Source organism: Nannospalax galili, unplaced genomic scaffold, assembly GCF_000622305.1.
Source record: "Nannospalax galili isolate Female #2095 unplaced genomic scaffold, S.galili_v1.0 scaffold25, whole genome shotgun sequence".
NCBI classification, from domain to species: domain Eukaryota; kingdom Metazoa; phylum Chordata; class Mammalia; order Rodentia; family Spalacidae; genus Nannospalax; species Nannospalax galili.
In genome coordinates, this window is record NW_008355642.1 from 7,037,409 (window position 1) to 7,049,216 (window position 11,808).

General features: G+C 39.0%; 2 protein-coding genes across 2 annotated transcripts in view; one reads left to right on the top strand and one right to left on the bottom strand.

Annotated features, from left to right (window-relative positions):
* Il1rapl2 (interleukin 1 receptor accessory protein like 2) overlaps window positions 1-11,808 on the bottom strand; it is a 1,274,770-nt gene that overhangs the window by 636,473 nt on the left and 626,489 nt on the right. The gene's annotated exons all lie outside the window — the stretch shown is intronic.
* Tex13a (testis expressed 13A) lies at window positions 4,677-5,869 on the top strand. Its single transcript, XM_029556043.1, is given in 3 exon segments — window positions 4,677-4,933; window positions 4,935-5,067; window positions 5,192-5,869. Coding segments are annotated over 3 exon segments (1,068 nt in total).

Here is an 11,808-nt window from a genome sequence, read left to right on the forward strand (position 1 = left end):
AACAACAAATGAAACCCAAACCCAACAGACAAGAAGAAATAACAAAAATTAAAACAGAAATTAATGAAATAGAAACAAGGAAAACAATAAAAAAATCAACAAATCCAAGAGCTGGTTCTTTGAAAAGGTAAGCAAGATTGACAGACCCTTAGCACAGTTAACCAAAAGAAATAAAGAGCACCTCCAAATCAATAAAATCAGAGACAGAAGGGGAAACATCACAGCAGACACCAGAAAGACACAGAACATTATAAGGGAATACTTTAAAAATCTATACACTACTAAATTTGGAAACCTAAAAGTAATGGATGTATATCTAAAATAATGGGCACCACCAAAGCTAAAACAAATCAACAGCTTAAACATACCCATAACACATAAGGAAATTGAAAAGTAATACAAAAAAATCCAGACTAAAAAAAAAGTCCAGGCCCAGATGGATTCCCAGCAAAATTCTACCAGACATAAATAAAAGCTTTATTCAATATTAGTTAACTTATTCAAAAAGATAGAAAAATAGGGAGAACTTCCAAATTCCTTCTATGAAGCCATCATCACTCTAATACCAAAACCAGGTAAAGAGACAACCAATATTCTTAATGAACATAGATGCAAAAATTCTCAACAAAATACTTGCAAACTGCATACAGACACACATCAAAAAGATCATCCACCATGATCAAGTCAGCTTTATCCCAGAGATGCAGGGATGATTCAATATATGTAAGTCAATAAACGTCATAAATCATATAAATGGACTCAAAGAACCACATGGTCATCTCAATAGATGCAGAGGTCTCTGATGAAATTCAACATGCATTTATGTTCAGAGTCCTGGAAGGAATTGGACTGCAGGGAACACACTTCAACATAATTAAAGCTACATACAACAAACCCACAGCCAACATAATTCTAAATCGAGGAAAACACACTAAAATTAGTAACTGGAAAAGGCTGTCCACTGTCTCCACTCCTTTTTAATATACTGCTTGAAACTCTTACATGAGGAATAAGACAAGAGAAGGAAATTAAAGAAGTGATAATTAGAAAAGATTAAATTGTCTCTTTAGGCAGATGATATATTATATCTAAGAGATGCCAAAAATTCCACCAGAAAACTAGAAATGATTAACACTTTCACTAAAGTGGCAGGTTACAAAATTAATCTACAAAAGTCAGTAGTCTTTCTATATACCAATAACAAGCAATCAGAAAAAGCACTCAAGGAAACTCTCCCATTCTCAATACCTTTAAAAAAATAAAATACTTAGGAATAAACCTCACCAAATGCATTAAAGATCTCTACAATGAAAATTTCAAAACTCTAAAGAAAGAGATAGAGGAAGACACTAGGAGATGGAAAGACCTACCATGCTCATGGATTGGTAGAATCAACATTGTGAAAACGACCATCTTACCAAAAGCAATTTATAGATTCAATGCAATCCCAATCAAAATACCCATGACATTCTTCAAAGAGCTTGACAAAATTACTATAAAATTTATATGGAATCACAAAAGACCCTAGACAGCCAAAACAATCTTGTGCAAAAAGAACAATGCATGGGGGGACAGAATCACCATACTGATCTCAAATTATATTACAGAGCTGTAGTCATAAAAACAGCATGGTACTGGCACAAAAATAGACATGTAGATCAATGGAACACAATAGAACTCCCAAACATGAGTTCACATAATTTCAGTCACCTGAAAATCAAGAAACGTGCTAAGAACACACAATGGAGGAAAGATAGCATGTTCAGCAAATGGTGCTGTCAAAACTGGTTCTCCACTTGCAGAAAAATGAAACTTGACCCTTATCTTTCACCCTGCACAAAAGTCAACTACAAATGGATCAAAGACCTCAATATAAAGCCCGAAACTCAGACACTGCTAGAAGAAAAAATAGGCAGCACCCTCCAAGATATAGGTGTAGGAAATCAATCTGAGCTTTTTGATTAACTTTCAGGGTAACAACTTAGGCTGCCACTTTCATGTATATTTATAGAGGACATGAGACTTCTGAATCAGATATCATCAATAGTGATTCAGACCCAGCAATGCAGAACACCAATAATTGAATTGTTTATTGAAACTTTACTCCATGTGATAATATGGAGAGGGTCAAGGAACACATAGAGTAGCAATGAGATACAGAACAACAGAAGAATCACAAGTGTAGGAAACACAAATATTTTATGATCATCCATTGGAATTCCAGCTCTTTGCTACAGCAGGAAATAACATGTCTTCTTTCTAGCAAATGCTATTAATAATCCTGTCCTTTGCTTTAGAAGGAGATGCTATTTATACCTGCATAGAAATTTTTCTTTATACCTACACTTTTCTAAAAATATTTACTTTTATTTTTATTTATATGTTCGTGTCTGTGTATGCATACAGGTGTGTGTGGGTGGATGCAGAGGCCAGAAGAGGGGGTATGCCCTTTCATAGAACTTGAGTTATAGATGGTTGTAAACACCCAATATGGGTACCAAACTTAGGTCCTCTGGAAGAGTTTATTCAGTATTATCACATGATTCAATATATAAAATATAAATAGATTTTGTATGTATTTATTACAGTTTTTAAAAAGGAAAACAGCCAACAGATCAGGATATAGTAACATAACACACACACACACACACACACACACACACACACACACTATATTTACCATGGGGCAAATACCACGTTTTCTCTCATTTGTGGATACTAGATTTTTACAGGTGCATAAAATAAAAAGCAGAGGAAGGCAGGAGAGGGAAGGAGAGAAGGAAGGGGTATATGAGGGCACCAGTGGTCATAATACATAATAATAATGATAGTGGGTACACATTATACATTTTTCTTTCAGTGTATGTTTTTACTGAATTTTTGTGCATTTCATACAAAACATCTTGATTCTCTTCATCCTCTTTACTCATCCAATCCTGTGTGAACTCTCATCTAAATTGTGTATTTTAGTTAGTTATGTATTATTATATTGGCTCATTAATTGCAACAAGTGAAACTTATACTGAGAAACTAGGGTGCTGGTGACACAGGTTATGGAAACTCTGGTTTCTGCTCAATTTTTCTAAGAGCTTAAAACTACTGGAACAAATGAAGCTTATTAATTTTTAAATCCGAAAGAACCACCTCCAATTAAAATGATAAAAATAAGATAAATAAATAAACAGGAGGCAACCTGAGGGGGGGGGGGTCTCTGTACTTTCCCTATGTAACAAACTGCAATCACATTTAATATCTAAACTAACTCCAAATTAAAAGTATTGCAAAGAGTTGAATTTCAACCAATCACAATCAAAGGCTTTTGAGCTAATTAAAGGCAGTCAAAAGATCCAACGATGCTCACCTATGTCAAATGCCTAGTTACAATCAATCAGGTGATTTCTCTACTTTCAGACTTGGCTTACTGATCCCACTGATCCTTCTGATGGGTAGAGTGCTCTGAAAATCTTCTGATTCTGAATATTGCTGATCTCATAAATTATTATTTATTCAAATAAACTTTAAGTTGTCTTTTTCACTCTTTTAACCGGGAAGTAGTGAGTTTATTATGAAAAGTTTCATTTTAGATGTCTTTAAGATATAGAGAAAAGAGAATAATAGCAATTTGCAAACTTCAGGGCAAATCATTTCAACTTCCTGCTCTTGTAAATAATGCTTGACTTGAACATAAGCACGTTCTTTCCTGGTAATACAAGTGATTTTGACAGACATTTGTCTACAAAGCATCAAGTATCTGTTCTCTGTTCCTTTACAGAAAATGACTATTTACTCCTGTATGGGAACTGGCAGTCTAAAAGAGTTTTAGGTGGGGGGGGGTGCATGGTGAAAGGCAACAGGGGCACTCGAGAAGTTCTAGCAAATTCTTGTGGAACATTCCACCTCTAAGGGGGGGGACATATCACTAAAGGCAAGAGGGAGAGTATTGTCCCTTAAAAGAGTGCCATTTTCTTTGTTTTAAGTCTTTTTCTGCTCATTCCTATTTCTCCCCGCCTTCAAGGACTTTCAGCCTCCTGAAGGGTTCCTTTGCTGGCACTCCCTCCACCTTCCACTGGAGGTTGGAATAGTCGTATAGCAAAATCTTGAAGAATCAGCCTGAAGATTCCATTTCCCTTAAGTCCTTGGGAAGAGACAAAATAAAAGAGGCTGCATTCTCTCTTTCTCTTTCTCTTTCTCTTTCTCTTTCTCTCTCTCTCTCTCTCTCTCTCTCTCTCTCTCTCTCTCGGTCTCTCTCTCTCTTGGCATGTTAGTCAGGTCTTGCAGGTGTGGTTGGTGGATCTTCTGGTTGGTAGGCAGTTATGGTGGACTTGGATTTCCTCTGTGATTGGCTTAAAATGTGAGGCTTACTGAGAGCCTATTAGGGAGGAAAAGCTCCATCACCGAGTCATTATGATGAAATAGTTGAGGGGTGGGGCCAGGGAGCCCAGTAGGGTGGGGGATAGGAAGGAAGAGCTAAAGGGTGAGAGAAGACCTGAAGGGAGGGGAGGGGAGGGGAGGGGAAGGCATGGGCGGGGAAGGGAAAGCCCCGAAGAACAACTGGCTGAAAAGACACTGAAGGAGAGGAGAGGTACTAACACGCAGGGAGGGACTAAGGGAACAGGAACAACAAGTTGATCTGTTCTCCCAGAGCTGTGAAAACCCCTAAAGACACTCCAGTCATCATGGCCTTGAACCCTGAGGATCCCTGTAATGGGTTCCGACATAGTAATGTGTTAGTATTCATCAGCCAGCAAATGTCCAGACACGTGAAAGGCCCAGAGTTCTACCTTATTAACTAGTCCCTATCCTGGAAGGAGGTGGAAGATAATCTCAGGGTCATCTTAGAGGACAGCAAGATGCCCAGTGAGGCTCAGGGAGCCTGTGCTTGGGGTAATCTGGCCTTGGGCATCCGCTTTGCTTGCAAGCAGGGCCTGTGCCTCTGACCTGAAGCAGCTCACTCATGAGGAGGAGATGGAGCTCAAGGAGGTGGCCTTTCAGCTTCAGGTGGCCCAGGCCAAACAGGCAGAGGTGCAGAGAGAGTGTGACCTGCTGAGAGTGAAGTTCGTCCAGGCAGTAAGATTATCTCTTGACCTTATCGCGTACCCATTCCACACCTATGCCCTAGTCACTCATCTCACACTTATATTGCTGTCCCATCCCCAGAATATGTCTCAGTCATCCTCACTTCTCCCCCCAGGAGATGAAGACTCTCACAGTTGCAGTAGGACCAGCTGTGACCATACGACCAGCTACTGTCAGAGGCACAGGGACAGGGACACAAGGAGTGGGCCCAAAGGAAGATCTGCCAGCAGGTGCTACAGGAGGAAAAGAAAGGAGAGATGAGGAGGCAGGTATGGTAGCATCTGCCCTGGCAGGGGTAGTAGCTGCTCCTAAAGAGGCCACAGAGAAGCCCAGTAGAAGTTTTATGCAGCCTCATGGAACCAGGAAGTGGAAAAAATTTCCCTTGGAAAGGCAAAAGGGGAGAAATTTCAGACCCAAGGAAACATTCATGCATTCTCCCTCCCAGTGTCTGAATCTGAGATCTGTAGTCTCCTCTGAAACCATCACTGTAGAACTCCCTGCCTCGTTCACATATTCCTATGAAAGCCCCTTCCCAGCCATACCCACCACCTCCCAAGTACCAGCCATGGACAGACCACCACAGTTGCCTTCCTACACCATGGCGTCTGATTTGAGTCAAGTGTCTGATGTGGGACTCCACAGAGGAAATCGTCAGAAACTACATAAACACAAGAGAGCCCCAGCATTTCGCAGACCTGGAGACTGGGATTGCCCTTGGTGTAAAGCTGTGAATTTTTCAAGGAGGGAAAACTGTTTCCACTGTGGAAACGGAATCTGGCTGCAAAACCGTTAGTGAATTTGGAAGGGTAAATAAAGCAGAAACACACCAATGAAAAATCATTTGGGGGGAGGTGGGGCTAGGTAAGTTGAAGGGGTAAGGATCAAAGGAATGGGGTGAAGAGAGATTGGGGAGGTCTAGATGTGGGGAGGGACAAGTTTTGATGACGTCTTTTGTATTCCAGAGCATTAATATTCAACACCCCAGAAATGTTCCACCTTCTATACAGGGGGCACACATAGTGTGTCGTCCCTTCCTAATGTCTGGTGGGCCTGGACAGTCATGCACACAAAATCCCACCCTTTCCCCACACCTGGTCCTAAATGACATGAACTTGGTTATTTGACCCATTCTAAATCAAACTGATTTTCAGATGGAGGATCTGGACAGAGGTAGATTCTATATTCATACTGGGGTTGGGTAAGGAGGCAGTGGAGCACTAGGAGTTGGGGCCAGGGTCAAAGCCAATTATAATGTAGGCCTTGACTGGGACCTGGACCTGGCAGGGGTCAAGAAGAGAGGTGGCTGCATTCCATACAGACTTTTAGAGGACTACTAACACGAGGTTCCAGGGAGCTGACAAATATAGAGAAGCACGGAAGAGCTGATCAAGTGACTCCAGAGAAGTCAGCTCCCTTGTCCTTCCTGCAACTGTGTTATGTAAAGATCTGTTTTATCCAGATTCCCCTTCTCTTTAATGTAATAAATGGCTTCTTGTTATGGCCAACTAGATAATTCCCATATCAGGCTGGCAGAGGAATAATGCCATTTTTTGCTTTCTTTTATTTTTTATTCATTTTTTTTCTTGAGACAAGGTTTTCTTGTAGCCCAGGCTGGCATCAAATGCACTATGTAGCTGAAGATGTCCATGAGCTCCAAATCCTCCTGCCTCAACTTCCCAGATGCTGGGATTGCAGGCATGCATTATCAAATCTTGTACAGAAAAGCAGCTTCAAACAACAGATCATCAGAGAAACAGCAGGAATTGGCAGGACAGTTGAATTCATGGTTAGCAAGCACTGGGGAATGAAACCTTCACCCCAAGAGTCCCGAGAAATTAATTGGGTAGGAAGTTTATGTTCTGAGGGAGTTATATTACATTTAAAAATGAAGTCATGTCTGGCATGGGTGTTCCCAGGAATGAACTGGATAGGAAGCTCATGATCTGAGAGAGTTACAAGAATTAAACAATCAAATGAAGACTGGGGTGGGTTAACCCCAGGTTTACGCTTGACTCGAAATTAACACTACAGAGGTTTTACCAGCCCTGTGAGAATTCTGAAGGACTCTACAGAGGGTGCTGGCATCACAGGCAAGTAAAGACTGCTACAACTACACAGCCTCTTGCCTGGAACTTTCCCTAGGCCCCCATGGGCAGAACCAGAGACAGTCAGATCTCAACAGGCAACTCCTGACATTGCCACAAGGTGAGTTGGCAACTGATAGTGCCCAGATGGTTGGCCAAGTCTATATGATAGGCCAAAGCATGTGGTATCTGGCGGGATTCTCTATTCCAGTTCACTACCATGCTAAATGGAGGAGATTGTGACTATAAGATGATAGATAGATACATGATAGATGATTGATAGATAGATAGATAGATAGATAGATAGATGATAGATAGAAGATAGATAGATGATAGATAGATGATAGAGATAGATAGATGTAGTATGCATTTAATTTCTGTAAGTGTAGGATATGATGACATGTACTGAAGAGTCTAACATTTGGGAGACTGAAGGAAGATGATCACCACAAGTTTGAGGCTGGCTTGGGCCACTTAGTGAGTTCAAGCCCAGTTTGGACAATGTTGGAAGATTCTGTCTCAACAAAACAAATAATAACTAATCAGGGAAATCACAATTAAAATTAACTCTGATTCCATAATGTAGTACCAACTATAACATGACAGAGATAATCAGATTTGAACTTTAGCCCTTGGTCATGGAGACAACAATACAGACAGCTAAAAATGGAGATGCTTTTAGAACCAGTATTTCTGAGCTGGTGAAATGTCTCAGTGGATAAAGGCACTTGCCACTAAGACTGATCACTTGAGTTCAATTCCCAGAACCCACACAGTTGACAGAACCTACACAAGACAGGTGTCTGCTAACCTCCACCTCCACATACACACACACACACACACACACACACACACACGCACACAATTAATAAATGTACAAAAAATTTAAAACAAAACAGTATTGCTGAGGGTGAAGAAAGAGTATAGAGAATTCATGGTATCCAATGCATTTGTCCAGTACAATGAATTTTACATCTATCCAAGCTCTAGTGGCCCTCTCTGGGTTTGCCTTTGGAGGTACCAGTTTTCAAAAAGAGCCATTACAGAATACCCACACTCAGCAACACATATCGGTAAATGATAGAAAATAAAACCTCTAATCAGATTTCATTTAAAAGAAAAAGTGTTCTTCCAGCTTTGTTTCATATCATATGGGATGAAAATTAAAATTTGGTATAGGCATGTGTACAGAAATATTACCTACTATAGGATGTTTCCCTCAATGAGTTATAAATGGGGATTTTTGTAGATATTTTACACACACACACACACACACACTATATATATATATATATATTTAGTGTTATCAGCATAATTCTTTATATCTTCTCCTCAGAAAATTTCCTTCCTATTAACTATTTCTATTGGTAAGACTGGAATGGGCAGGAGGACCTTTGAAGGGAATAGAGGGGTCAATCAACAAAAACAAAGTATGCATGAAAATATCACGAGAAAACCCATTATTTTGTATGCGCATTTAAAAAACAAAGATTTTTCAGGAGCTTGAGATGTAGCTCACTTGGTGGAGTGCTTGCATAGGAAGTCCTGGGTTTTAATATGAGCACTATGTAAACCAAATGTAGTAACCAACACCCAAAAACCCAGCACTGGAAAAAACCAGGCAGGAGGATCAGAAATTCACATGGTCATCCTTCACTACACAGGGTGTTTGAGGTCAGCCTGAGGTACATGAGCTCCTATCTCAAAAACGTTAAGAAAAATGATTCATGTGAGCAAATTAAATGCCTCCAGAATCCATTGATCTGAGTGATTTAGCCAGTAAGTTAACAACTGATCTCTGTGAAAAGCCTACTCTGTTTGTACATAGAGTATTAAGAGGTTCAAGACTGAGTTAACAAAGGATAAATTTGTTCTATGAGAATAAGAAGAATATAAATATAAAGTATGGACAAACCCCTTTCCTTAAGGGGAGCCAAAGGAAGGACATTAAGGGAGGATCAGGGTAATGAGTTTAAAAATACAAACCTTCATATGTTATCTTTTAAATAAATATATATTGTTTTACAGCTGAAGGGTATGATCTGACCTGAAAATGAGCATGCTTGGAATCAGATTAGTCTTGGTTTTATTTTAATGAATTCAAAACCTCAAGGTAGACATATGCATCACTTGATTTTTTTTCACTGTTTCATAGCCATGGATTCAGTCCTTCAAACAGAAACTAGCTTATTTTGGCATGGGGACCATTCTCCACTGTAGAGAGTGAGGTCAAATGCATGAGAATGTATCCCCATCATTGAAGAAATGTGTTTGAATATATACCCAGACTAACAATGCTGAGGTGAACAGCTAAAGGTAGAGTCAAAAGCAGGAATTTACCTCCTTTAAATATAAGTCTCTATGGAGGGATCATCTGTTATAAACATGCTACATTGTTGTATATGGCTTTAATTATGCTGAGGTCTGTTCCCTCCAGTCCAGATCCTCTAGGACTTTGAACATGAATGCATGTTGAATTTTGTCAAAGGCCTTCTCTGCATCTATTGAGATGACCATGTGGTTCTTGTCTTTGAGCCCATTTATATGATTTATGACGTTTATTGACTTATGTATATTGAACCATCCCTGCATCTCTGGAATAAAGCCAACTTGATCATGGTGGATGATCTTTTTGATGTGTGTCTGTATGCAATTTGCAAGAATTTTGTTGAAAATGTTTGCATACATGTTCATTAAGGATATGCATCTATAATTTTCTCTTTTGGTTGTATCTTTACCTGGTTGTGGTATTAGAGAGATGCTGGCTTCATAGCAGTAATTTGGAAGTTCTCCCTCTGATTCTCTCTTTTAAGTAGTATTCAATATAGATCTTCCTTAAATGCCTGGTAGAATGCTGCTGTAAATCCCATCTGGTCCTGGGCTTTTTTTAGTTGGGAGGTTTTGTATTACTGTTTTAATTTGGTTTAGTTTTTGTGATTCCCATGCTTTTAGATAACCGTCCATATTTTAGGCTTCCAAATTTAGTAGTAGTATAGGTTTTTGAAGAATTCCCTTATAACACTCTGGATCTTTTTGGTGTCAGTTGTCAAGTTTCCCCTTTCATCTTTGATTTTGTTGATTTGGGGGCACTCTTTCTTTCTTTTGGTCAGCTGTGCTAAGGGTCTGTCAATCTTGTTTATCCTTTCAAAGGACCAGCTCTTGGATTTGTTGATTCTTTGTATTTTCTTTGTTTCTATTTCATTAATTTCTACTCTGATTTTGGTTATTTCTTCTTGTCTGCTGGACTTGGGTTTCATTTGTTGTTGCTTTTCAAGTGTCTTCAGTTGCAATGTTATTTATTTGTGTTCTTTTTGATTTTTTAATGTAGGCACTTAGAGCTATAAACTTCCCTCTAAGGACTGCTTTCAACATGTTCCACAAGTTCGATTGTTTGGTCATATTGTCCTTTTCATTTAGTTCTAGGAATACTTTTATTTCTTTCTTAATTTCTCCTTTGATCCATTCATCATTCAGGAGTGTGTTGTTTAATTTCCAAGTGTTCATGTAGTTACTAGGGTTTCTTCCTGTGTTGATTTTAATCCTTATTTCATTGTGTCTTATAGAATGCATGGAATTATTTCAATTTTTTGTATTCCTTGAGGCTTGTTTTATGCCCCAGTATGTGGTCAATTTTGGAGAAAGTTCCATGGGGCACTGAATAGAAAGTATAGTCTTTGGTGCTTCGGTGGAATATTCAGTAGATGTCTGTTAGGTCCATTTGATGTATGGTATTGTTTAATTCAGATGTCTCTCATTTAGTTCTCTATCCTGTTGACTTATCTAATGGCGACAACAGGGTATTGAAGTCCCCTACTATTAATGAGTTGGGATTAATCTGGGTCTTAAAGTACTGTAATATTCTATTCATGAAGTTAAGTGCACTGAAGTTTGGTGAATATATGGTCATGATTGTAATATCTTCTTGGTCAATTGTTCTTTTGATGAGAATGAAGTGGCCCTCTTTGTCACTTCTGATTAGTTTTAGTTTGAAGTCTATTTTGTCAGATATTAGAATTGCAACGCCTGCTTTTTTCTTAGTACCATTCGCTTGGAATATTTTTTTCCATCTTTTCACTTTAAGGTAGTGCCTTTCCTTGAAAGTGTGATGGGTTTCTTGCAGACAACAAAAAGATGGGTTTTGTTTCTTAATCCATTCAACTAGTCTGTGTCTTTTGATATTTGAAGTTATTAATGAAAGGTGTGTATTGATTCCTGTCGTTTTGATTTCTGTTTGCATTCTTGGTGTAACCGTGAGCTTCCACAGTTATAACTCCATTAATTTTCTTTCTGATACCCGTGGGTATATTTATTCCTTTCTTCATCTCTTTGTATTGCTTCCAGAACTCTCTGAAGGGCTGGTTTTGTGGACATGAATTTCTCCAGCCTATTTATGTCATGGAAGATTTTTCCTTCCACTTCGAACATAATAGACATTTTGGCTGGATAAAGTAATCTGGGTTGGAATCTTTGGTCATTTAGAACTGGGAATACTCTGGTCCAGGCTGTTCTGGCTTTCATTGTTTGCACTGAAAAGTCAGCTGTAATTCTGATGGGCTTTCCTTTATATGTGACTTGTTTTTTTCTTTTGCAGCTTTCAGTATTCTCTCTTTGTTCTGTGTGTTTAATGTTTTTACTATGATAGGCTGTG